Source organism: Phalacrocorax aristotelis, chromosome Z (genome assembly GCF_949628215.1).
Source record: "Phalacrocorax aristotelis chromosome Z, bGulAri2.1, whole genome shotgun sequence".
Classification (NCBI taxonomy): domain Eukaryota; kingdom Metazoa; phylum Chordata; class Aves; order Suliformes; family Phalacrocoracidae; genus Phalacrocorax; species Phalacrocorax aristotelis.
In genome coordinates this window covers 56,430,867-56,458,001 of record NC_134311.1, presented here as the reverse complement: position 1 = coordinate 56,458,001, position 27,135 = coordinate 56,430,867, and the positions used below count along the sequence as shown (strand labels likewise).

Sequence of the window (27,135 nt, the reverse complement as noted above, 5' to 3'; positions counted from 1 at the left end):
TGGTATAAATTCATTGTAACGCCCCAAATATGATGAAACTTTCCCAAGTGTAGGAATTAAGGAAGATAGCTAGACGCTGCATTTTGGGAGCCTTCTGATTTGAGAAGCATGCCTAGAGTGAAATCACAGCTCTGCAGAAATTCTGATACCCACACGGGCAGTCCAGGAATGATGTAGTAACTGTAGCAGTTTTATAAGGCTGTCTAAATTACGTAGTTCAGTACTGAAGAATTTTTCAGGTCATTTGAGGCTATCTCAGCTGATTTATCCTGCTTGAGACATCCAGTGTGCCTAAAAAGATTTTCAGTGTTGAAAACAGATGTGTAGATAGTTAAATAGCCACCCATGGCTCAGGAATATTTACGGTACCATAACACAGAACACGACAAAGTACATACCCAGATACAAAAAATATTTAACCTGGCTTGGAACAGTTTGGAAGCTGTAAATATGTGCAGGATCAAAGGCTGGAAATTATTTAAGGATTACAGGTATTTAGTTTAAAGACACTGCCATAAAAAGTCATTTAGCTGGCTGCCATTCAGTATTACTATATAATTGCAATTATCTCCCATTCAGACTACAATCAGACAACTGGGATGTATCATTCATGACTATATAATAAAAATGTTTTATTTTTAAAAAAAAGAGTTTTTTTAACTATATGTGTATTTCAAGTATGTCAGTTTAAAGAACCACAGAAGCTTCAAAATATATATTAATAGGAACATTATCATGGCACCAACCTAACAAAATAATGCCTTTTCATCAAAGGAAGGTGGTGAGGCACTGGAACAGGTTGCACAGAGAAGGTGGGGATGCCCCATCCCTGGAAGTGTTCAAGGCCAGGTTGGATGGGGCTTTGAACAATCTGGTCTGGTGGACGGTGTCCCTGCCCATGGCAAGGGGGTTGGAACTAGGTGATCTTTAAGGCCCCTTCCAGCCCAAACCATTCTAGGATTCTATGCTTCTATATGTAACAGCAGTGTTACCTGTAATAGTGTAAAAACCACAGAATCCCAGGTTGGAAGGGACCTCAGGGATCATCTAGTCCAACCTTTCTGGGAAGAGCAGAGTCTAAACCAGATGCCCCAGCACCCTGTCCAGACGACTCCTGAAGGTGTCCAACGTGGCCGAGTCAACCACTTCCCTGGGGAGATTATTCCAATGGGTGACTGTCCTCACTGTGAAAAATTTCCCTCTGGTGTCCAATCGGAATCTCCCCAAGAGCAACTTGTGTCCATTCCCCCTTGTCCTCTCCTTGTGACTCCTTGTAAAAAGGGAGTCTCCACCTTCTTTGTAGCTGCCCCTTAAGTACTGGTACACGGTGATGAGATCCCCTCTGAGCTCCCTTTTCTCAAGGCTGAACAAACCCAGCTCTCCCAGCCTATCCTCATGTGGCAGCTTCCCAGTCCTTTGACCATCTTGGTGGCCCTTCTCTGGACCCTTTTCAGCCTGTCCACTTCCTTTTTGTATAGCGGGGACCAGAACTGTACACAGTACTCCAGGTGTGGCCTGACAAGTGCTGAGCAGAGCAGGATAATGACTTCTTTATCTCTGCTGGCGATGCCCTTGTTGATGCAACCCAGCATCCTGTTGGCCTTCTTGGCCGCAGCAGCACACTGTTCGCTCATGTTGAGCTTTCTGTGCATGAGGAGCCCCAGGTCCCTTTCCACAGAGCTGCTCTCCAGCCAGGTGCATCCCAGTCTGTGCTGCACTCCAGATCCTCCCTCAAGCCTTTCTTGTAGATAGGGGTAACACTTGCCTTTCTCCAGCCCTCTGGGACATCCCCCATTGTCCATGACTTCGCGAAGATTATGGAGAGTGGCCTCGCAATGATGTCAGTCAGCTATCTCAATACCCTCAAGTGGATAGCATCAGGGCCCATCAATTTGTAGGGGTCAAGCTCCCGTAGTAATTCACAACTAACTCTTCTTTCACTGATGGAGGGTCGGTGTTTGGATCAACTGGCAATTTTGTTCCCAAAGCCTGGGATCCGGCAGTGCTGGTAAAGACAGAGGTGAAGAAAGTGTGAAGGACCTCTATCTTTTCAGCATCGTTGGTTATTGACTCTCCTTTTCTGTTTAACAGTGGGCCTGTGTTTTCCTCCTTTTTCTGCTTATGGTTGACATACCTGAAGAAACCTTTCTTGTTATTTTTCACGTCTACAGCCAGTTTCAATTCAAACTGGGCTTTTGCTTTTCTAACTGCATCTCTGCACACTCTGGCAATGCCCTTGTAGCTCTCAATGGATAATCCTCCACTTCTCCATCTCTGGTGTGCTTCCCTTTTGGATTTGAATAGACCCAGGGCTTTGTGGTTGAGCTGAGCGGGCCTCTTGCTCTGCTTACTTCCCTTTCCTTTATCGGAGATAAACTGGTTTTGTGCTTCTAACAGAGAGTTCTTGAAGAATTCCCAACACTCACTAGCTCCTTTATCTTCCATGGAAGCTTCCCACGGGATCCCTCCCAACTAAGCCCTGAGTGAGCTGAAGTTTGCTCTTCTAAAATCCAAAACCCTTGTCTTAGAGCAGACCTTCAGCACGGTCAGCAGGATCCCAAACTCCACTTTGTTATGATCACTGCAGCCAAGGCTACCACTCACCGAGATATTACAAAGCAGGTTTTCTCGGTTTGTGAATAGCAAGTCCAGCAGTGCCTCATTCCTGGTTGGCACATCTAACATTTGTATCAGGAAACAGTCCTCGATACATTCCAGGAACATGGTGGATGACATGCGAGCTGCTGTATTGTTCTTCCAGCAGATGTCTGGGTAGTTGAAGTCACCCATAAGGACTAGGTTCTGTTGGCCAGAAGTTTGCTTTAGTGCCCCAAGTATCGCTTCATCGGCATTGTTATCGTGGTTAGGAGGTCGGTAGCAGATGCCCACTGTGAGGTCTGCTTGGAGACGACCCCTTTGATGGGGTTAACCCAGAGGCATTCAATACGTGGATTGTCAGACTAGAAAATACTTGAACAATGAATTCAAAATATTTATCCTTGAAAAGACGCTTTGTCCAAACAGCCTGCAATGCTGCTAATGACTGGAACATGCATAATGCTTATGAATACAGGAATCAATCAGAAAGCTTACTAGAGTTACATAATCAGAGATGCTAGCCAACAGCATTTATGATACACAACATTAATATAAGGTACTAATTCTGTACAAGATTCTTCCGATTCAGATTTCTACATTGTTTAGGTTCCATTATATGCTAGCTGGCCACTTATACAGTGTTAGATTTGCTGTCCACTGTGCATATAATGACAATTGAGTAAAAGACCTGGTGCCTAGGTAAGGGCCTGTGTTCCCCGGATTACATCAGTGATTTGTAGAAGGGGCTGTGCATCCTGGAATCCTAAGAAAGTTAAGAGGGGCTGGGTGACAATTGATGATAAGGGACACTACAAAGGGTACCACTTCCAGCAGACTCGGAGACCTGGGGACTCCCCCTTCCCACCTGCTGGATCCCAATGCAGTACACCTCGAGACCCTCTGAGGGCTCTACATTCCAAGCTGATGAAGACAGCTATTGCCCTCTTGTTTCCAGGTTCAGCTACTACCAAGTTGACTGCGTACCCCAGGGATGCACACAAATACACACAAACACACCCCAAGGACATTAGGATGGTCAGCCACACAAGCTGCCACAGGCAGGGCACTGCCTTTAACAACACCCCCACATAACACTATCAGAACTACACAGAACACAGGTTCACAGAGTCATATCCCATTCCTCCTCTCCATCTGATTAGCACTGAAGTTCACTATTGAAAGCACATGCTTCACTCTAGATTTACAAGCACACCAGCTGCAGATCCCTCAGATACAAGCAGGAGGCTTTCAGCCTGTCTGATACACATGCCTGGTATACGAGTTTCCTCCTGTTTGCCAGTTAGCCTAGCTTGACATTCACTAGAAGATTCATGCACTAGTACACTCGTATCACAAGCAGCCTCCACACTTGCAGCTCCCTCAAACAACAGCATGGGCTCTCAGCTTGCCATATATCCAAGCCCAGACCCCGACTCCCTCATTCAATTTTGGCTCAGACTTTGGGTCTTCCCAGAGAGATGTTTTCCTCCTGTTTGCCAGCTATCCCACCTTGAAGTTTGCTAGTGAATTACACATATACACATAGAGGAAAACACCTGTCCTTTCAGTTGCTGACACCTTAAATAAGTGGTCCCTACAACCCATGGTCCCTCCCACTGCTGACACCCAGATGCTCAACTGTTGACACCACAGACATATGGACCATTACTACTTGGGGTCTGACCATGTTGCTGGCACTTAAGTGTCTCACTCTAGTCTCTCCAGTTGCTGGCACCTAGACTTTGCAGCACTCACAGATGTGGTAGAGAGTTAAATGTCACAGAAAGATAGTAAAGAAAGGATTTAACAGTAACTGCAGTGATTAGGCATGTGGCTGTCAGAGAAGAGTACTAACTGGTTGCAACTTACATGCAACAAGCCCCTTTTAATGCATCCTCCCCTCTAATCTCCTCCTTGCTCCTCCCTAGTTTCCAACTGCTCCACATCTTTGACTATTCCCCTATGTATTCCTTAATAAATTTTGCCTAGTCCCATAGGCACCCCTCAACTATCTACAGTATTCACGCTTACCTTGTTTCTTCCTTCTTCTCAGTTAAAAAGTCTAGGTTGACCCTCTCCAAAGACCATGAATTAGTGGCTGAAGAGTTCTGGTCTTCCATTTTGTCTCTGTTGTCACTTATCTATGAGGTTTGCATTTCTGCGTTTATTTATTGCCTTGCCTTCCCTTCTTCTTCCCTATTGCACCCTTTAAGTAAAAGAAGTCTATATCCTTAATGAAACAGATGCTCTCACATTCTACATATCCTTACACTAACCAGTATGACTGACCTGACTATTTGGACCATGATGGAGGCTACCATGACTTTTACAAGGATGGTACATGATTAAGAATCACATGTACCTTCAGATACTCTGTAATAATATGACTGGGATTATGATCCTCCTTCAGACCTCAGCCCCTCAAAAACCATACAGCTGTATCACTGTAGTAACATGAAGGAGGGCACTCCAGGTTTATTATTTCAAGCAATGCAGTGCAAGGGAACAGCTGCCCTGAATCTCAAGTTGTTAGATCTGTGTGCTACAGTCCATTACTTAACTCAGGAATGATGTAGCAGTCAAGACAATTTCCATGCCTGTTCAAAAGTTAAAAACCCCTGCCTGTGTAGAGGTCTGCTAAAAACCAACAGGATAAATCATAAACAAACAAAAAACCCAACCCATTTAAGATTCGTAGACTTTTCTGCAACCCCCTTGTCCCTACTTGTAGCTTCTGGCCTCTTAGTTTCTTGAATCCTTTTAAAAGCTTTTTATACAGTGAGTGTGACAGCTGCCACTTTTCCTTCCTCTGGTACGAAGCCAGCTGAGATACATTCCAGTTCACACTTCAGCAATTTTCCATCTTAGTTTTCTTAACACTCAGCTGTCTACCTATTTCTGGCAAATTACCACTTCTCTAAGCTTTTTCTGTTAACAATTCAAGTTTAAGACACTTCCCCTATAAAGAAACAATTAATTTAGCTTTTTCCTACATCATTATCTTCTATTAGTACTCTCACAACCTTAAAGATGGCAGAAGCTTCCTGCTTCCAGGAAAGAAAGTTTCCCAAGTTGTTCCACAAGTTTCTTCCTCAGAGATTTGAGGTTGCCTTACAGTTTCACACTTAGCCCAGCAGAATTTAGGCTCTTAAGTTTTCTTTGAAAATAGCTTCCACTTTTCTAAAGGCTGTCTTACCCCAGAAGCACACTTGACTTGACAAAGCAGCAAAAAGCCAGCAGTGTTAGTCTGTACATATGGTGCATCTAAAGCAGCTATTTTTGAGCTACAGTAAGTATGTCAACACCATTCATGAATGTTATTGTGGACTTAGTATCACTTATGAGTTATTTAATATCAGTTGCTGGAATTAGTGCATGATGTTAGAAAAAGTAGAGAGAAGAGGCTGTAAGAGAGTGGAAGTAAGTAAAGGTGAGGAAAAAAATCATGTATCTGCTTCAAATCTGCTGTTAATTTTTGCTGGGTATCACTCCCGAATGTCTGCTAGGCTGATACAGGTATTACAAATATAATCACAGCAAAAGTTACATTCCAACCATTCTGTTCACAGGATACAGCCAGGATTCACAGAATGTGCTGAAATAAAGCAGCATTTCTTCATTAAGTATAGGAAAAGTATAGCGCTTGTTTTTGTATACTACTGTGTTTTCATAATTACTTAGCTTCAAAATGTATGCACAGGGAAATGAAGTTATTACTCCCAGATTGTAATTCAATACACGACAGGTACAGGTATTATAAATCATCTTCTACAGATGAAGATTCTAATGCAGAAAGCATTGTAATCCTAAAATATCTAAAGTTGGAAGTGACCCATATGGATCATGGAGTCCAACTCCTTGCTCCTCACAGGACTACCTAAAAACAAACTGTATGACTAACGGCATTATCTGGATGCTCCTTGAACTCTGACAGGCTTGGTGCCATGACCACATCCCTGGGGAGCCTGTTCCGACAACCAATCACCCCCTCAGTGAAGAACCTTTTCCTAATGCCCAATCTGAACTTCCCCTGATGCAGCTTCATTCCAACTCCTGTGTCCTATCGCTGGCCAACAGAGCGAGGAGATCAGCACGTCCCCTTCCACTGCCTCCCATGAAGAAGTTGTAGGCTGCAACTTCATGCCCCCAGTCACAGGGCTCCATGTGTCCTAGGGCTCATCATCGGCGTTAAACACAGAGGCAAAGAAGGCATTACACATCTCTGCTCTGTCTACATCCCTATTTGTGAGGCGACCAATTTCATCCAGTAACAGACCAATGTTATCTCTGATCCTCCTTTTGCTGTTAACACATTAAAAAAACCAAAACCTTTTCTTGCCCTTCACAGTGCTGGCCAGCTTGAACTCTAATGGAGCTTTGGCCACACAAATTTTCTCCCTACAGTGGCTAACAGCATCTCTGTGGTCCTCCCATGTTGCCTGTCCCTGCTTCCAATGTCCATACACTTTCCTTTTCCACCTAAGTTCTAAAAGAAGATCCCTCCTCAGCCAAGCCGGCCTTCTGGCCTGCTTGCTTGACTTCTGACACTTTGGAATTGCCTGTTCCTGTGCTCTTTAGAGATGGCTCTTAAAAAGTGACCAGTACGCAACTGTTTTAAACTCAGGTTGCACTAAGTCTTCCTATCAAACTAAGTACTCATTTTTATAACCCCAATCAAAGTTGAAAAGCAAAAAGGGAAAAAATAACGTAGCTACTTAACATGAAACAAATAGAAGTAACCAGCTGCCTTGGAAAATCATTCAGCTACCAAAAAAATACCCAACAATAAAAGATGCAAAACATAGCTGTAGAGTTTGGGACTTTCTTAACAGTTAAATCAGAGGAGGTACATCTTCAAGGTCTAGCATTGTGCAGCAGGTCTGGAGAACTGCATGGACTTAAATAAAGTTCAGTCCACATACAAGGTTATCTTTTACTGGACTGACACAGGGAGTAAGGAAAGGGTACAGGAAAAAAGAAGAAAAATATTACTTGTGATAACATTTTGTCAGAAACCATGTAATGTCTTCTTCTGTCCTATAAATATATTTCCCAGTATTCTGCAATCACTGGAAATGCAGAAGTTCAATAAAAATGCATACAAGGCAAACAAACAAGAACCAGGGAGAACAGAGGTTATGCACACAAAGCATTAATGCATAACAAGGTACTCAAAACAGGTGTTGCTTCACACATGCAATTAGAACATACTCAACAGAAGTCAAGGAAATAATAATTTATTGGCTTGGTAGACAAAACAGTAAGGCAGACAGTTCTCTGTACAGCTATTAAAAAGGCAATACAAAGCACAATTAGAGAAGTTAAAAGTCTCACATCAATTTCCAAATATAGACTCAGCACAGGTTTGCTCTAATTGCCATCTCTGACGTTAGCTCAGTTAAGAATTAAGCTGAATTCATTAAAAAAAACCTGCAAAACAATTTGAGCAGTAATATTTATTGAAATGTTAGCTAGCATACAGGAGGTTCCTTATATTCTGAAATGGAGATGTATCTGCAAGCTGTTGTACTGAAATATTGTCTGAAATGGCCTAAGTGGTACTGTTCAAGGTGCATGAAGTCTAAAACTGGAGGCATTCTGGAAAGCCATAGCACTGATTTTAATATAAAAACCTGAGCAATAGCTCAGGTTTTTAAAAGGTTGGCAAGGGACATGCATTTGATGCACACAAAAACTGTACATAGTAAATGTAAATCTTTTTGAGGAAATACTACTACCGAGCAGTTAGATTAGAGCTAGTTATAGGAGCGATCTATTTGCTATTTAGAACCAAAAGCAAACATCCACTTTCTAAGGTCACCTCAAATGTTTTATCAGCACAAAAGATCCAAGTGGGATAGAGACACTTGGTCAATAACTACCAAAATCCTGAAGATGTCAAATTAGGTAACTGCAGGAACTAGTTTTGAGAATTAATGGACATTTCATAAAGACACTGAGACCCATAACTATTAAGTAAGCAGAACAGGAATTCTCATCTGTTAGTGTACTTTTATCTATGTTATTTTGATTTTTATTGACAAAGGGTTTCTAGGAATAAAAATTTCTGAGGCATTTTTGAAGTAAACCAGTGAATGTGGCACTTGCCAGGTAACTCCTTTAACCCTGACGAACATGTTATGCAGTTAATACCAGAGCATCTCAAAAAATCCTGTGCCTTCTTTTGTCTCAGAAGTACATGAGTAGACAGAGGCCTCTTGGGTGGCTTCAGGGCAGCTGAAATCAAGCCTCTCCCTTCCCCTCTCAAATTCAACAGTCCAATTCATCCTTCTGGAAACTGCAAGACTTGGCCCCATGTCAGGCAGAATGAAAATCTGAAAACAATACTTGATCCTTTTTTCTACCTGAGCAGAATGTCACAGTCCTCCTGTAAAAAATTCTTTCATTTGCTGATTTTATACTTACCAGACCAAAGTCTTTACTCACATATCAGGATAAAGCTGCAGCATTCTGACATAATTACTACTTAATTTACTGAGTATAAGAAACAAAACAAATACATTTGTACTCCTTTATTTATCTGCATACTCATGGGGTTGTCGGGACAAGATGATGGTGCTTTTGTTATACAGCACGTTTCTTGCTGGAACACAGCAAACTAGTTAGATATGGGGGGGGGGCGCGGAAATCACTGTAAGAACTGCCAAGCACTAGAACAGGTTGCCAACTGAGGTCGTACTAGGATCTCCATCCTTGTATATTTCACAACTTCTCAGGGCAAGATGCTGAGCAATGCGACTTAGTGACCAACTTTGAAGAGTGGCGATTGAAAAAGATGACCTCCAGAGGTCCCTTGCAACCTATGACTTGGCACTTATTCTGTCATACCTGTCTGTCCATGTGCTGTTGGCTGCCTGTCCAAGTGCTATTGGTGACTTAGGGATTTGGGTATGGAAGAGAGGTACCCAACTGACTTACAGCCTGCATAGGACTGACAAGACATTCACAGAAAGACAGAGGTCAGCAATTTTGTCTTTTTAAGGGTGTAACTCCAACAATAATTACTCAGAATTCTATTTTAAGGACTGCACTAACCTCCAGCCATTACTGGATAATTTCATAACATATCATGATTATACCACCCACATTTGGACAGGGCCAACTGTTTTTACAGATACTTTACTTCACAGGTCCATGGTCTTTGACCCTCACTGACACATTACAATAAGGCACTTGTATCTCAAAATTCAACCAACCCCACTCTACAACAGCCTTTTTTGTTCCTACCAGAAATGGTACTTCTGGGATAGATCTTTTTATTTCATGCCTTGCTCTCATAGCTGCACTGGGGGAAGAAGCAAATTACTACAACCTCTCTTGAAGAGAAGAAGTTGGCTAGAGATAAAGTTCTCTTTTGAATAGATTTCCCACATGGATGAAGTAATTTATTTACTGGAGGTGGGAGGAAGACTTCCAAAAGCAGCCAGGTGTGGATGATCAATCTGGTTTCCTGTAAACACTTCACTGTGTTTGGATGCAAGACCGGAGAGGAGCTGCCCAGGAATTTACTGAAAACAATCCATTTAAATGTCTCTTAAAAACAAAATAACCCCAATTCTACTAATGATTTCTTCCAGATTTTTTATGCATCAATTCGAAAATGATTGCTAAATGTGTTGTGTCTATACATGTTACACACACACACACAAAATGTTCAGAGCGGTTCAACGTACATTAGCAAAACTTGTAGAATCAGGAAGAGATTAAAGGCCTTCTTTAACAGTAATTTCATTAAATGATGAAGCAGAAATACTAATTGTCCAATCTCATCTGTTCCTTGTTGACTTCAGAAACATGACAGATGACACAAAGTCACCTCCATGGTGACTGTTAGAGCTGGAGACAAAACCACTAAAGATGCAGGCAATATTTAAGCTGACATTTACACCATTTACTTAAAACTTTGTTTGGTTTAACAAAAATAAGACAGGCTTTGAAATTTGATAAGAAGCAAAAAAAAACCCACCCCAAAAAAAAACCCAAAAAACCACAACCCCCCTGATTTGTTCATATTAGATATTAAGGTGGTGACACTTGAGACCTAAAATCTCCTATGCGCGTTCACCCTCCTCATTATGTGTTACATGTTAATTTCTTATCAAATTTCCCACTGCAGATGGGAAGAATTTAAGTTGACTGAGAAAAGGCGAATGTAGTGGCATACTAAGAAAAAATAATTAGAATAAGGAATATTAAGAAGAAGTAGAATTTACTTCTTTTTTCCTGTCCTATGCTGATACTAAGAAAGAACTGATAGGAAGCATTGGCAAAGGGAAAACACAACTGAGGTAAAATAATGAAGTCAGTATTCAGAGTCGGAAGTCATTTTCTCACAGAAGAAACATCCCTGTCTGAATTTGCAGTAGAGAAATATTTTAGCAGTCCAGCATGCTTTATTAAGTTCAATTTGGAGAAATGGGGGAAAGAAAATTAATGCTGTGTTAATGCTACAGACTGCAAGATACCATCTTACCACTTCCACTAGAAATCTGGATTTCTAAGTGAAGCATACCATTCTCTGTTTCCTTAAAAACTACAGCTACACATTGTAGCTCACAGTGCAAACAAACATAATTTTAAGTCTTACCAACCAGTGATTCTCAGACTAAAGAGCACAGAAATCTCGAGGCCAGATCTTGCTACCACCAGCCTGTATCCTTTCTGCTCACTCACACCATTATGCTGTTCAAATATTAGAAGTGGTATTACACGCACAGAACTGTTTAAGATGACTCAGCTTCCCAACAAAGGTAGAACAAGAAACAGCAGCAAATCAAATCCACCAGAAACTATCTGGATGTTTTTGCTCTGAGAAGCACACAAAACACAGAGTAATTTCTATCCCTAACCTGACAGACACTATAATCCTCCAAATCTAAAATTCACAGACCCTGCTTCTACCTCTGCACATCCAATCTTTAAAGGCATTCACTTCCACTGTCTCTTCCCTTATTCCTGTAGCATACATTTATTTGTACACGTATAGTATGTCCTTCCCTTGCATATAAAGCTGGTAGGAAAAAAAGAGGTAAGTACATGGACTTGTGAGCATATCTTCAGCTACCTAAGCACATTCCTGCAAACGCACAGAATTACAGAATAAATACTTACATAGTCGGCACCCACAAGATACAGAGAGAGGAAAGGGAGTATCATGTAAAGTTTGATTATTACTGCACTCTTAGCTGAATATATGCTTCATTCTTTCAGTCTTACTTTCTGCAAGAAAACCTGTGAGGTTTTTTCCTCTACAGAAAGATAACTGCTCATTCAATAGACAGTTTTTAATTAATTTGGTAACAACCCAGATTATTATCATTTGAACCACAGTGCACAAACATAGCACATATTCAGTAGATCTGAACACAGACTTACAGATTTCCTCCATCCTCCCAGTTTTCCTATGAGTGACATCTGTAATGAGCAATTAGAATTTCTTATACAGGCACAGCTGACTGTTCAAAGGTGGCTAACCTTAGACATACACTTCAGTTTTCCTTTTCCCACAGAACTGCATGTTAAATTAAGTACATAAGTAATTTAAAAAGTCAGAGTAGCTCTAGGTATTTGGTGGATTTTGTTTTGGTTTGGGTTTTTGTTTTAAACAAAACACATTGTCTCCCACAACATTCTCCTGGAAAAACTGGCTGCTCATGACTTGGACAGGTGTACTCTCCGCTGGGTAAAAAACTGGCTGGATGGCTGGGCCTGAAGAATGGTGGTGAACGGAGTGAAATCCAGATGGCAGCTGGTCACAAGAGGTGTTCCCCAGGGCTCAATATTAGGGCCTGTTCTGTTTAATATCTTTATCAATGATCTGGACAAGGGGATCGAGTGTGCCCTCAGTATGTGGTGTTTAGGGACATAGTTTAGTGTCAACTGGCAGTGTTAGGTAAACAGTTGGACTTGATCTTAAATGCCTTTTCCAACCTATACGATTCTGGGTGTATTCTGTGTGTCTTTATAAATTACACTCAACACAAAGCAATTTTGAAACTCATCAAGCTTCAGAAAGATAAACAGAATTTGTGATATTGTGAGTTAGGAGACAAAAATTTTGGAGACTTATTAAATACCTCTGCTACTCGTAAACATTCTGCCTTAAACAGCTGATCCAAGGTATACTCAAAAACAAGCTTCTGCCAGTCTAGCATTTTAACACTGTATGAAAGCTTACTGTTGTATTGCGAACGCTCAAAACCAACAATTCCCTATCGGCACTCTCAGATTTGCCATAGAAAATAAGCCTACCTGTGAAAAATACGGTATTTGAATGTTTATAAATTACACTGACAGACAGTAATCACTCAAACATTTTGCTAGTCTTGCACAAGGTCTTCACTATGAAGAGTAACAACTGAAAAATGCTGTTACAGTACAAATTTACTAACCCACTCCTTGTATTCTGCCCATCACCTCCAAGGGTAAAAATAAGCACACGGTAAATTAAAACTATAAAAATTAGAGGCAAAACCCAACTGTGTTTCTTGGACATAAATTATTCCTTTTACAACCGCACAACTACTCATAGCCTGTGGACCGTTACTTAAATGCAATGCTTTTCTTATTCTGAGCAGCACTTATCATTAAGTGAAATGGAAATCAAAAGCAAGACACTGGGGAAGTGTGTCACACTCACAAGCTTTAAAGCAAGTAACATTCAGAAAAATGTAAGGACAGACTACCGTAAGTCTTACTGCACAGGGGAAAAACTCAGTTCTGTTTCAGCCCTCTTTCAGACAGCCAGTCTTAACAGGTCAAAGCTCACTCAATCAACCTACCCACTGAATACTCCAAATACTTTATGGGACTATCTATCCTTACACATGTTCCATTACCTCTAGCTAGCCCGTCACATGTGTTACAGTATCAGTCCCAAACTCTGAAAACAATACCTCACAAATCCTACCTAAACAGATTAACAGCATGATTAAGAAAAAAATGTGCTTACTGTTCTTGAATCAGAGAAAGGATTATATTCATCTAGCCCTGGAGGAACATTTCTTGTCACTTGTGTAACAGAAGGATCCTAGAAGAGAAAACAGTACTGTAAATGTAGGCACATGTATATAAGCAACAAGTCAACATATATCATTACATCACGTAAAAAAATCACCTTTTGTTTCAGTCTAAAAAAGGTTTTCACTAAAAAAGCCTGTAAACATCTACCTCCTCCTCTGTCTCCAAAATGACATAATTCCATCCTGAGCTTCTTATAAACCTAGATTAACAGAGTCTAAAAGAAACTCCATCTGTCATACATTTGATTTATAAGGAAGAAAGCTCTCAAGAGAGAAGGGAAGTAAACTGTATCCTGCTATGTTGAATGTTGGACTCCACAACTCTACACCCAAAAGCACAAGAGAAGAGCAGAGCTTTCTGTAACTCTATTTTCCCTACCCAGAAGTACCTCCAACAGCTTCAGGTATAGGCAAAGCATTTCCGAAAAACAAAGTTGAGGAAAATTTATCCCATAATGCCAAAAACACCTCTGGTTCAGCTCCTACTGAAATTGGTAAAATCAAGAAAAAAATGTCTTTTTTTTTTCCCCTCCAGTGAACTATACAGTAAGAAAGACTGCATGAGGTTTAGCTTGAGAAAGCTATTTCAGGAACGAGAGATTTCCCTATGCTAGAGACAGAGTTGGTTCTGCAGAAGTGCCCACTACCACAGACCAAACTAACTTTGAAGTAAAGCTGTATTTATTCCATGTGATGCTTGGTTCCACTACGTTGCTTCTACACCTTAATTTCAGGTTTTTGCGTATTTGGAATATAAGAATGGATGAAAGGAAGGTTTTCTTGAAGAATAATAAAAACACTTATTCAATACTGTTAGTTACATTTATACGTACATAAGTGCACAAAATAAATGTACAATATTTTATATGTACATCAAATATTCAAAATAGCTGTAAATGTACTATTTACTTATTTACAACTGTTATGTACAGATATATATTTTTTCTTAATTTCAACAGACTAGTTCAACATTAGAAAACAAACTGGAGTTGATAAAGACTGGGAAGAAGATAAGTATTTACATTTCTATACATTTACATTCATATTGCCTTTAAAGATAGCTACCTTTAAAACCTCTACATGAAATATTTGTCGAATTTTTTGAAAAAAATACAGTAAGTGACTTAATCTACGCCTAAGTAAATATACAAACTATTAAGCTACTGAAAAATAAAATCTAGATTCTTAGAAACAGTATCTGTTACAGCACCAGCTTAGTCTTGACAGCAGTGACTTTATCTACAGATGCAGGAACAGTATTTTCTTAAGAACTGCAGTCAACTTATTTACAGCTAGAAAAAAAAAAAACAGGGTAGAATGTCTATCAACTCTAAAATCCTGAAGGATACAGCAAATGAGAACATCTGTTTTATCCATTGTCACAAATTCATTAACATTAGGCAAACAAAAAAAAATTACCGTAAAAAAAATAAGTTTAAGACAAGAAAATCATTGCTTCAAAAATTAAAAAAATTATGTTGCATATTTTAATAAAATTCACGTGCACAGGCATACATAAAAATTACCCTTCTGGTCACATAAAATGCTACCGCTTTTGGCTAAAGCATACATCTAGCTGCAAAGCCGTATTTTAATGGTGACTGAACAAGAATCACCCTTTTTATAAATGTATACAAAACAATGTAACATGCAATTCAAAATCAGCTTTCCTACATTCGACTTATACCATAATCAGTGATTTCAATAAAGCCACCTGGTGATAGCGCCTCCCCCACAAGTTTGACATATCTTTAGTTACCATCCTAGACCTGAATAAACTGTTCCAAATAAAATCAGGTCTTGCATAAACTGATTGACTAATTCATTGTAACATATTCTTCCATTAAATGACTGGCACAAGATATTGTGCAGATGAACAACAAAAACAAGGGAAAGCATGTGTGTGTGGAGAATGTTGTCAAAATTCAGCTACAAATCATTTTAAACACTTAATAAAAGATTGGGGTTTTAGGAAAAAGGGAAGAATTAAATCTAGCGTTTGAAATAGGCGTTAGTTCAGCAGACTTGTAAAAGATCAAAAAATATGAAAACAAAAGTTAATACAGGTAAGACAATTTCTAATTCAATATACAGGAAGGTAGAAAGCTGTGTACAGCTGAAGACTTTTCACTCACTCTGGTGGGTCCATCCTAGCCAGCAGCTACACCCCCACCTAGTAGCTGACTCGTTGCCCTCCTCAGTGGGATGCAGGGGGAGAATCAGAAGGGCAAAAGCAAGTAAAACTTGTGGGTGTCAAGAAAAAGACAGTTTAATAAGGCGGGGGGGAGGAAAGGTAGAGAAAAAAAGAGAAATAAAAAAAGGCAACAAAAACCCCCCGGTGATGCAAAGGCAATCGCTCACCACCTCCCACCAGACAGCTACATGCCCAGCCAGCCTCTGAGCAATGGTTACCTTGGAACATGCCCAATATCACTACCAGCACCACCAGTGCTATTGACAAGCACGGTGCTATAAGGTATGGAGTATCTCTTTGGACAGTTGGATCAGCTGTCCCACCTGGGTCCGCTCCCAACTTCTTGCCCTAATGCCAGCCTACTCCCCGGGGGAAGTGGAGCTTAAACAGAAAAAGCCTTGATGCTGCATAGTAACAGCTGAAACACTGGTGTCTTACCAGCACTGGTTTGGTCACAAATCTGAAACACAGTGTCATAAGGACTACTATTTTAAAAATTAATTCCATCCTAGCCAGACCCAGTACACTTATTCTAACCTTTACACGTTAGTGTGGATTAGCAGAGCATAAAATACTCTATTCTTTGTTCATTGTTTCAGTATGCTACCCCTTCCACAAATGCTCTCATATCATTCCCTCTTCCACACACAAAAATGTTCAAATATAGACACATGTGAAACTAGTGATAGCTAACCATCATCCACATAGTGAAACAGTATGTCTACATTATTAAAACTCTAATAATACTTAGTACTTTAAGTTAAATCAGCTGCTTTAAAAGTCGGTTTCAACACTAAACTTCTGTGTTTGAAGAGTACACTAGTAACCAAATAACTCAGCCCAACTGTGCCTGCAGACAATAAATGCAATTATTTGAATAACTAGAATATCAGACTCATGGGATAGCCACTGAACAGATTTCCAAAAAGCAGGAAAGAGTGGTCAAGTCAAAATCGGAAGAGCAATCTAGATTTAGAAATACAATATACAAACCATAATAAATATCTGATGAAAGAAAGCCTTTTTCTCCAAGTGTTTTAGAGAAGACACGGGGAAAAAGTTTCTCAGATCTCTTCACACAGCTACGGTGCTATTCTAACACTGACAAACAACAGGAGACACGCTGAGCCGAACAGGTTTACTACATCAAAAGTCTTAGTAATAGAAATAAGTTGTATACTTAAATACAGACAGTGTGTAGAGCAAGAAGCCCTCCATCAGAAGTCCATTCTCATTTTTAATTAACAATTGCTATACTACTGCCAAATATTGCTATTGTTTACAAAAGTAGCAGCAGCTCTGAAAAAATCTGAATGACTCAGAGGGCATTCAGTATCAGCTCTATTTGAGAAAAGCTTCATTACCTACTAAAAAAAAAATTTATAGTTGTACTGAAATACACAAATTGAACCCCACCATGGCAAATAGCACTCAAATTCTGCTCTGGAAAACCTCAGTTACAGAGTCTAGACTTCAATACACGTTCATGGCCTGATCTCTTCCACAAGCAGAAAGACTCAAGGAGAAGTAAACCAGAGATCACAGGAACAGAAGAGTAACCTCATAGTTGAAGGAGGCAAGTACTAGCCTGGAGATCTGTGTCTCTACTATATTAATTCACTGCAATCTTCTCTAATGCTCAACTATCCTCAGCATGGAGAGAAACAAGCTCTTCATAGTCTGGGTGCCCAGACATAGGCTGCTAGACTTTAAATTGTTCTGATACCTACAGTGCATCGAAAAACTGATACCAATAGGAGCTGCACTTCATATTTCAAAACACTACTTTGAGTATTTCTGAAGAGAATTAGACCTGACATCCCAAGGAACAAAAGTGATTACTTTGAATCATTGACCTGATGCTCATTGCATCTCATTTTAAAAATCGAGCAAATGCCAACTCATCTAAATACAGCGAGAAAAACTGTGAAGCAGTCATACTCACTGCTGCAGAATAATAAAACACTGAATTTAGAAGTTAATGGGCGTTTGAATAATGAACATGAACAATAAATGTTGTGCAGGACCACATACTCAAAGAAAAGGTGGCATTTAAACAAATGCTATCAAATCTTTATGCTACATGACACATACATTCTAGCAGTTAAAAACTGAAAACTTTAAGATTCTACCGGAATAAGTAAATCTAGGCTGGTGTAATTTATTTTCCATATTTGATATTCCACACAGATAATAAAGTTAAAATGCATTATTTTTAGTTATTTTGGGAGTTTGGTATTACGAAACAGAAAAAAGCCAAAAAGACAAGTTCCAATGGGTGATAACATAAGGACATTAACACAAAGCAGCAGTATGCCTGCAACCATCAAATATCCAGAGACCTCAACTCGCTGCATGACTCAAATGATTAAAAACTGGGTTACCCTCTGCAAATACAGAAGAATGGGAATTCCTGGGACAGACTTTAAATATCTGATGTCAGCCACTGAAGGCAGCATCTGTAAAATGGCTGCTCCAATCCCAGGCTGGGGAAGAGTATATCCTGGTGGACCAGTTCTTCCGCCTGAATTGGGCCTGCCCATGCACTAACTCTTCGCCACAACCTGATTTTCATCAGCCACCCAGCCAGTCCCACTCTCTGCTCCTTTGAATGCTGATCCCTGTAATTCTCATCTTGTCCAACTCCTTGTTACCCTCTTCCATTTCACACTTCCTTCTCCAGCCTTAACTTGCCCAAACTCCTGCCAATTCAGGCCCCTCTGAGTTTCTGATCTGTTTATTTAACTATTAGTGATACCGACCATGGAACAGAACACAAGAACAGGCCATTTTCATAGCCAGCTACTGTAGCTACTGGTGCATTTAAGTCACGCACACTCGTTTCAGTGACATTTTCAACATCTGAATTAGTTCAGGAGACTGGAATTTTAAGAAACCAGCACAACTTAATTAACTATTTTCCATCCAGTCTTTCATTTTACCTGCCTTTTGTAGTCTCTCTCTTATAACATCAATCTCAAAAGCAAAGATTAGCATCACAGTCTTTGAATCACTAGGAGTCAGGTAAAAGAACCACCCCAGTATTTACATCAGGAACGGAAAAGTCAGTCAGAAAAAAACCATAAACCAAACACAAACGAAGAACACAGAACCAGAAAATACAATACATTTATATCTCACATTGGCAAGAGCACCTATGGAACCATTGAAAATATCTCCTGGGCCAGGTTAACAAATTGTGCTCACATCACTCAGATACAGATAGGATTAATTGAACACCCAGTTATCACAGAGGGTGTACAAACACAATTAACTACAAGTTAGAATGTTTAAAATGGAGTAGAATAATCCATTCTACTCAAGTTTTTACAGCTTTATAAAAAACAAATTAAGAGGTGTCTGTTGTCTAGGAGACCAAAACTAGTCATCAGCTACCAGGTTTCATTAATAGAGAAGAGATTAGCAATTTAAAGACTGAAGAAGTAGATACATCTGTAATGTTTCTTTGTATTACTGTTCACTGAGAATGGGTTCAGCATTGTTCCACCGTAAGTCAGATGCTTTGACAGCATACATAACCCAATATTCTGAAAAACACCATCAGCCAAGTTTACATTGCCAGTTGTGATTTTGATTTCTTTTAAGTGAAGCAAAAGTAGTGTACTAGGAATCGTCCCCTCCAAACTGCCCTTCAGGTTGCTAAAAAAAGTTTTCACTTTTGATGTGCACCCATTTTTCTACCAATATACAAATAATTTAACATGGAATGAGAGAGGGGAAAAAACAGGCTAAATATATACCATAATAATACGTGCTTGTCTTACCTGGTTTTTTTTCCCAAAGTGGAACTAAACAAGTGACATCAGCACTCTGCACAGAACATTTAATTTACTTCAGTATTTTTCAGTTTGCTCCCAAAGACTAGCAGGGAACTAAAAGCAAAATCTTATTCCAGAGATCAGGGTTTATAAACACTCATTCTAAACACTGATTTGGATAGACATTCTAATGGTTTTACAACCTACCACCAATCAAAAACAATAATTTCAAATGAAAATCACATAACCTAAGCAGAAAAAAACACTGCTGGAAAAAGGAACAGGGAAGAATGCGTAAGATACTTTTGCAAGGAAAATAACAGGGGCAACAAAGATAACTACTACAGAAATAGACTAATAAGGTAAATTTTTAACACTCACTGGCAAGGGCAAGTAAGCAAGACAACTAAATATGTTCCAAGACTTGGTTGCCAAAGAATACAGAAGAACATCAAAAGAATACAATAATCATGTTGTTTGGAAAAAGCATAAAACTGAAATGTTGCACTTAGAAGTGACAGAATTTTTTTTTTCCTTTTCCTTTTCTTTTTTAAATTTACATGGAATTAATAGGACAGCACCAAATATCTGAGTAAACTGACAGAAGTACACCTGGTTAGTCCTAGGAAAAAAGACTAAGGAGGAACAATATACTGTGAACACAAAACCGTGAATTTTAAAAGAAGAGGATTAATTACTCTTAGTGAATTAAATCAGAAAGAGACAACACGGAAAGCACCTTTTCAGTTATGTAGCTTCTTAAGTACTGTCAGGGGAAGAATAAGCTACTGAAGATGACTGTAGAAATCTCCATTTTTGACCTTACTTCTACATTAAGTTCAAGGGCTAAGAATGATCTCTTGATGACTGGAGTAGTTGCAATCCAAGCGGAGAAAACAGTTCTCATCAAAAACTCTTAGAAGATTAAGTCTTTTCATATTACCAATAATTCATTATATCAGTCCTATCACCTCCCTCATCAGTCACGAACTACCCTTCAGCTCTGCTATCATACAACTTTTCTCTCTCGCTTCAAGATCCCTACAAGTAAGTTTATCCAACCTAACTGCTTTAACAGTTGCTGACATCAACCAGCCTTCACTTTGCCAACTGCTTGGCATTACCTGATACACAACCACCTTCACCTAGCTATACATTCTGCCTGTTGCTTTTTGTGCTTGGAAAGAAGTTACCAGAAAGCAAAAGAGGTACACCCTCAGTCTCATCCTCCAAACTACTCAACATGCTCAGCAAAGATGTTATTCCTTAAAAAAAAAATCTCTGACTATATACAGAATAGAAGCAGAAGCCAGAGGTCTACCAGGACTGAATCCCAACTGGTGAATCCACCCAGTGGAAACTTCACAAATAGCAGCTAAATTGAGATTTCATGTTTCACTATCCTAATAGTATATTAGCATTATAAAAAGTTTACATTTAATAGCATAAAGTAAGCCTTAATGTACTGCACCTACTATTTTAACCCATGATTAAAGACCACTTACTACAAGAAAGAATTGTCCTCCAAGGTTACACATGTAACACCTAGAAGAATTGATGACTTAGAGGCAAAATAAAGGCTATTTCTGTACTTATAATAATAATTTTTAAAAATCTGAGTAACCATTATAACAGTTCTTTCACAATTTCAAGTTTAACATCTCAGTCACTGATCAGCCATTTCCCACCCTCCTCACAGAATGATATTAAAAAGATTTTCACTCTAGCACTGCCAGACACAATTATTAAATAGGATAGTGTGAAAGTAGCCAACTGGGGTTTCTTACATTTGGCTCTCAAACAGTGCCCATTGTACACCACATTATCTCAGGGAAGCAGAGCTATGAAGGGTTCTGAGCTGCTGAGCGAGGCAAACTCCCCACCCTCTGAGACCAAAAAAGATTTCAGAGGCCCACAAGGCCAAATTTGTCCTAAAGCTTGCACTGGCCTCAAGCTGCAATGGAGTACTAGATGCCTAACAAAGCATCCTCTCCACCTCATAGCTGTTCTCAAATCTTTCTGCTTCCTCAGCTCTGAAACATGAGTTATGTTCCTCTTTGTAATGCTAAATCTCAATATGTAGTGCAATAACAACACTAATGCAGTACGTGCTAACACTACTGAAAATCTGAGAAAAAAATGCATCTATAACCAATACTGATTATCTATCAAAACACTTCACACAGTTTTAATAGATTACAGTGCAGTTACAGCACTGATGAAGCGTGCTCTTGAAAGCTAACTACCATGTAGGATAGTTAAAGCATACTTCCAATACCATGATGTTCAGCACTACATTGTGCAAGGGGGATTTATAAATTTTGAAGTCATGAAAGGAAACCAGGTAAAGGCAGAAAAATATTTGTATTTTATGTCCTTTACTAATTTGGAGACAGACAACTTAATTGCATATATTTTATAGTTATGTAGAAGAATTAAAACTCAGTTATGCATATAAGCACGGAACAAAATTTTTTAATTCTAAAGTACAAATACTGCAGAAACACTTCTAGTAATTCAGGTTCTGATCCTTCAAAAATAATTAAGACTTCTCTTTCTTCCTCTAAGTTTCTATTATTTTAGCTTCTTCACTTGAGCAATCAAGGTGTAAACTGTATAGATTCTGCTGCAACACAAGGTAGCAGTCATCTGCACTGTTAGCTTCAGCATCAAACCTCCAGCTTGTACTTCCTGCCAAACTAGACAGAAGATTAATTTGTGCTCCTGCGAGTCAGATTAAGTATAATAACCAACTTATAACTGGACTTACCTCTGTAGTAAATTTAAGCTCTAACATATACTTAGCTCTAGTGATTCAAGTAATGCTGTGACCTCAGTGGGAGCAATTCAAGTGCCTAACACCATTTTTAGATACCTCAGACATTCACACGAGAATGGCAGTCATAACAGAACTACAGAAGAGCTGTGTCTTTTTGGAGCAACAACTCGAAAGTAACCACAGTTTGGATACCTACTCACACCCAAAGAAACTACTCACATAATTAACATTACATATATTGGAGGGTTTCCATGATTGTGCCCTTCCACACCAAAACTGAACAATACATAGGCCATTCTGTTTAAATCTTCATCCACATCACAGAGTGGTTTGGCTTTTACCTGAAGGTCACCATTCCCATTTAAACAGAAATGTATCTTAGTTTTCAGCCCTGCCAAAATTTCTATAGTATCAAATACTTGCACCTGCTTAGAGCTCTGAACACATCAGATGCACCGACCTCACTAGAAGGACATTGAGGTGCTGGAGCATGTCCAAAGAAGGGCAAAACAAAGCTGGTGAAGGGTCTGGAGAGCAGGTCTTATGAGGAGAAGCTGAGGAAGCTGGGATTGTTTAGTCTGGAGAAGAGGAGGCTGAGGGGAGACCTTATCACTCTCTACAACTACCTGAGTGATACCTGGGTCAGCGGTTGGACTCGATGATCTTAAGGGTCTTTTCCAACCTTAACGATTCTATATGAGTTCATCACAGAACTCAGTTTTAAAGTCCACTCTTAAGTAACTTTCATATGTTTAGATTACTGTAACAGCCAGCCCTCAAACCTTTTACATTCTGTCAGCCAAGCCACAAAGGCCTGTGAAATTCATAGCTTTACTTAAAAAAAAGAACTTCTCTTAGTAGTAGTATCATTCACTTATAAACAACAACAAAAAAAAGAAAAAACACAGAACAAACATATTTTTATTGTAGATCAATTTTTCAGAGTTAATGAAACTTACACTGGATTTCAAGAGACTGCAGTTTCAGAACCTTTGTATCTGTACCACCTCCAAAGACAGAAGACTACAACTACCCCTTACCCTCTAACAGCTACATCAGAAATTTGCCTGGGTTTTGTCATACAACATTTCATACTGGTCTAGTCTATTCAAGAATAAAGTGTCAGGACCTTGAGGATGCCCAAACCCCTCTCAGGTGGTCTGACCCATCTCACCACTAAGGACTTGCCTGGTCATCATGGTACTGCTGGCTGACCCTGGTTACTCTCACTGGACCCAATCCTGACCCTGACTTGACTTTCCAACTTGGGCTCAGAGCTGCCCCCTCTATGTGGACTTGTCTAGCACTCTAGACTCTTGGCTGAATGCATTTATCATCACTGCATCTGCTATGCTCACCCTGTTTGGGTGCTGTGGGACTGCACCTTTTGTCAGTGAGAACTTCACCAAGTACAGGCTATGAAAAGCAATTCCCAGCGAAAGAAATGAAATAGCTTTCATTATTAATCTATTTTCATTTATGATACCTGATGTCACACCAAATGTGTATTTCTTCACAATACTGCTATGCCAAATTGTAGCAGGTTTATCTCATCTTCACTGGTATGGTACAGGTACACATTTTCTTCTGCACAACTTAAATGTGATCAAAAGCTTTTTAATGTTAGAATGTTACTTATCTGTTTCACTAGATGTTGTCTTTCAAACCAGAACATCTCTTGATTTGTTAGTGCAGCATCCAGAGGACAGCTATTTACAGAGGAATACTATGACTTCAAAAGCATATCAGCCTTTGGGTTCAGTTTGAGAGCTTTTTGTCTTTTTGTTTGGTTTTTTGGTTGGTGGTTTGTTTTTTTGTAGAATAAAAAAAGAAAAAGCAGAAGTTAAGTAGCCCCTCTGTCTCAAAATCAGTGTTTTGTGATCAATCCAAGTAAGCTAATACTTGAAACAAGAAATTCTATTTTACAAACTAAATTTCATTACTTCCAGTAGAGATAAAACAGAAACAAAATCTAAGTTTAGGTTTCCAAAAGAATTAACTACCTAGAATACCGAGCAAACTAGATGTTTCTGCTTTACCTTTATCTTCCCAGAGAACATATTTGATCCAACATCAAAAAGAATCTCTACTGAAATCTTTCCATTAAAAGGCATGAGAATAGTCACAGAAAACCTCACAAGTAGATCACAATTAGTAAAACCAAAGGATCTATCCTCAGACCATGGCAACAACTCTTCCACATGATGTGCCCCCAGCCCCCTTCTCTGCCATACTACTATGTGATTTTACATTAGCCCAGGAAGTGGCTTCAAAAGTAAGGAAAACAACAAATCACATCATACATAGAATTATCAAGCAAAGACAAATAAAAATATGAGTACTTTTGAATAAGGTGTTCAAACAATATGACTTAGGTTGTCCGGGTCCATCTGGAAATACTGGTTCTAAGTGTAAAGTATTTTAAACCACATAGTCAGGCAAAACTTAAATACAGACATGCATTAATACCTACTAATTTCAAAGCTATTATGCCAACGAGATGGCAATCAAGGTTTGGCTTATATATGAGTATTTCTGCCCCTTCAAGTTAAAATGTTTGGATGAGTAAAGGTATGCAAGATTACCTTTTGTGGGCAGTGGAATGTCACAGAAGCTAGCAAAGACTAAAGGAAGTGAAAAGGGCCTCTGAAAAAGGAAAAGCATACAGCTTTCCTAAACCAACTTCTGCAAATAAAAGACATATAGAACCATGTTTAACAGTGAGCTTCAAGGTACAGAGAGGATGTTATACAGTCCTTTTATCATGATGCACTGCAGATGAGAACCAGAGCGTGGATTTTGATAAACAGCAACAATATAAGCCTTTCCCTGAAGAGAAACTGCATAAGCAATGTCTTCAAACTGGAAGTATGGTTGAGGTAGATCCCTAGCTTAGGTCTCACACACGCTACATAGCGCAAGTAACCTGGGCTGATAAGTGATGCAGGGGCAGCTATACTGCTTCCAATACCCCTGACCACTCTGGGTATCTCTACACAATAAATTTTGCTAGATGTTATTTTCATAACTATTACAAAAAGTGAGTAAAAGTATCATGTGTTTTTGTTGCTGAAGACACATTCTAGAACAATGACACCTTCTCAGTGCTTCGTGCCAGGAGGTATTTAAAAGAACAGTGCTCACTGCCGTTGGTGCCAATCCAAAATACTGTTGGCATTAACCTCAACACCAGGGCTGCTGTTCACCTGGAAGGTCACTGCACTGTGTACAACATCAAGTGAAAAACCAGTGTGTAGGCTAAGGAATACTATCAACCAAATTTAATGACCATAAAAACTAAACTAATGATTCAGGCAGGCTCCAATATGTACATGCCAGTAATGCTATGCTTCTAGCACCTACCCGCACAGAAGTATGCTCGAAATGTGACAGCTCGATTTTCAAAAGTCTTACTTATTCCAGCTGAAATCCTAAACTCACTGCCATATGCTGTGTGTGTGCTTTAAAGTGTCAGCATGAAATAAAGTATGGCAAAAATATGTTCTGTAAGATTATTAAGGTAAGTGCTCGGTAAATTAGTTAAACTGGATTCAAATAACAAAGAAAGTAAAGAAAAGGAGGGGAGGCATCCAAGGAGGTCAACTCACTTTGACAGCTGAAGCCAGAAGAGTGGGTAAAGAAACAATCTTCAGCTGTATGACAAGTCAATAGGGCAAGAACGAAAAGCTTTAGAACAGATTGTAACACAGCATTTTGAGATGCAGCACAGAACTCATGCCTAGCCATTAGTACCCTGCATGCTTCAGAAATAAGGCAAAGAAGCAAGTGAGCTTGATGGGGGTAGGGAGGAGGCCGGAGAGGAAAAAGGGGCCAAACTCACTAAGCTTAACTATCTGGGTCAGTCAGACGGAAGAAAAAAAGACTTGTAGTAGTATTGTACGCACACCAAGTTAGGGCCAAAAATCAAGACGCCTTTTTTTTCTCTCTTGCCCTTCAAAATAACGCACCTGAAAGGCGATTTGTATTCTTTTAGCACCAGGAGGAAACCCGGAAAGCTGCACTTGGGAAAGGCTGCGCCGGTTTCTCGGGCTTCCAAACCCGCTGCTTATCCCACGAACCCCCGCCATGGCTGCCGCGCTCCCGAGCCGGGCGGAGAGCAGCCCCCTGCGGCGCTGCCGGCCGGCGGCCCCGGGCCCGCCGCGTCCCCGAGGCCGGCGCTCCCCCGCAGCAACCCCGGCCCGCCCCCGCCTCCCGGGGCAGCGGGAGGAGGGCCGGGGCCCGCCCGCCCTGCCCACATCGGGACGGGCGCAGCGCGCTCTCCCCCCGCCGCCACACCAGGGCAGGCTGACGGCCGCCCGCCGCTCCCAGCCTCACCTTGAAGGGGTTGTTGAGGTCCGGGTCGGCGAAGGGGTTGCTGTCGAAGTCAGACATGGCGTGGGCAGCCGGGCGTTGCGATCAGCGGGTGGTGGCTCCTCCTCCCCTGCGGCGCCCCCGAGGGTCGCCGGCGGCGGGCTGCCCTGCGCTGCCCTGCCCTGCCCTGCCCTGCCACCCCCCCCGCCGCTGCCACCCGCCGCTGTCACCAGCCTCTGCAACCTGGGCTCCAACCCGAGCGCGAGCCCGCCCCCTCCGCCACCCGCCAGCCACCGAGCGCCGACCTCCCAAAATGGCCGCCCCGGAAGGGAGGTTACGGGGCGGGACGGTCCTGGAGGGGTGGGGGAGAGTCTATTCCCGGGGCGGGGCAGGAGGAGGGCTGGGAGAGCCCGTTCCCAGGGCTGAGAGAGG

At 40.5% G+C, this 27,135-nt stretch overlaps 1 protein-coding gene across 1 annotated transcript in view; it reads right to left on the bottom strand.

Moving 5' to 3' along the window:
* SCAMP1 (secretory carrier membrane protein 1) overlaps positions 1-26,908 on the bottom strand; it is a 45,769-nt gene extending 18,861 nt beyond the window's left edge. The window contains exons 1-2 of the mRNA XM_075078706.1: positions 26,728-26,908; positions 13,571-13,648 (exon numbers count right to left, since the gene is read on the bottom strand). Coding sequence (XP_074934807.1) covers positions 13,571-13,648; positions 26,728-26,784 — 135 coding nt within the window. The 5' untranslated portion in view covers positions 26,785-26,908. The remainder of the gene's footprint in view (positions 1-13,570; positions 13,649-26,727) is intronic.
* Between the last annotated feature and the right edge of the window lie 227 nt (positions 26,909-27,135).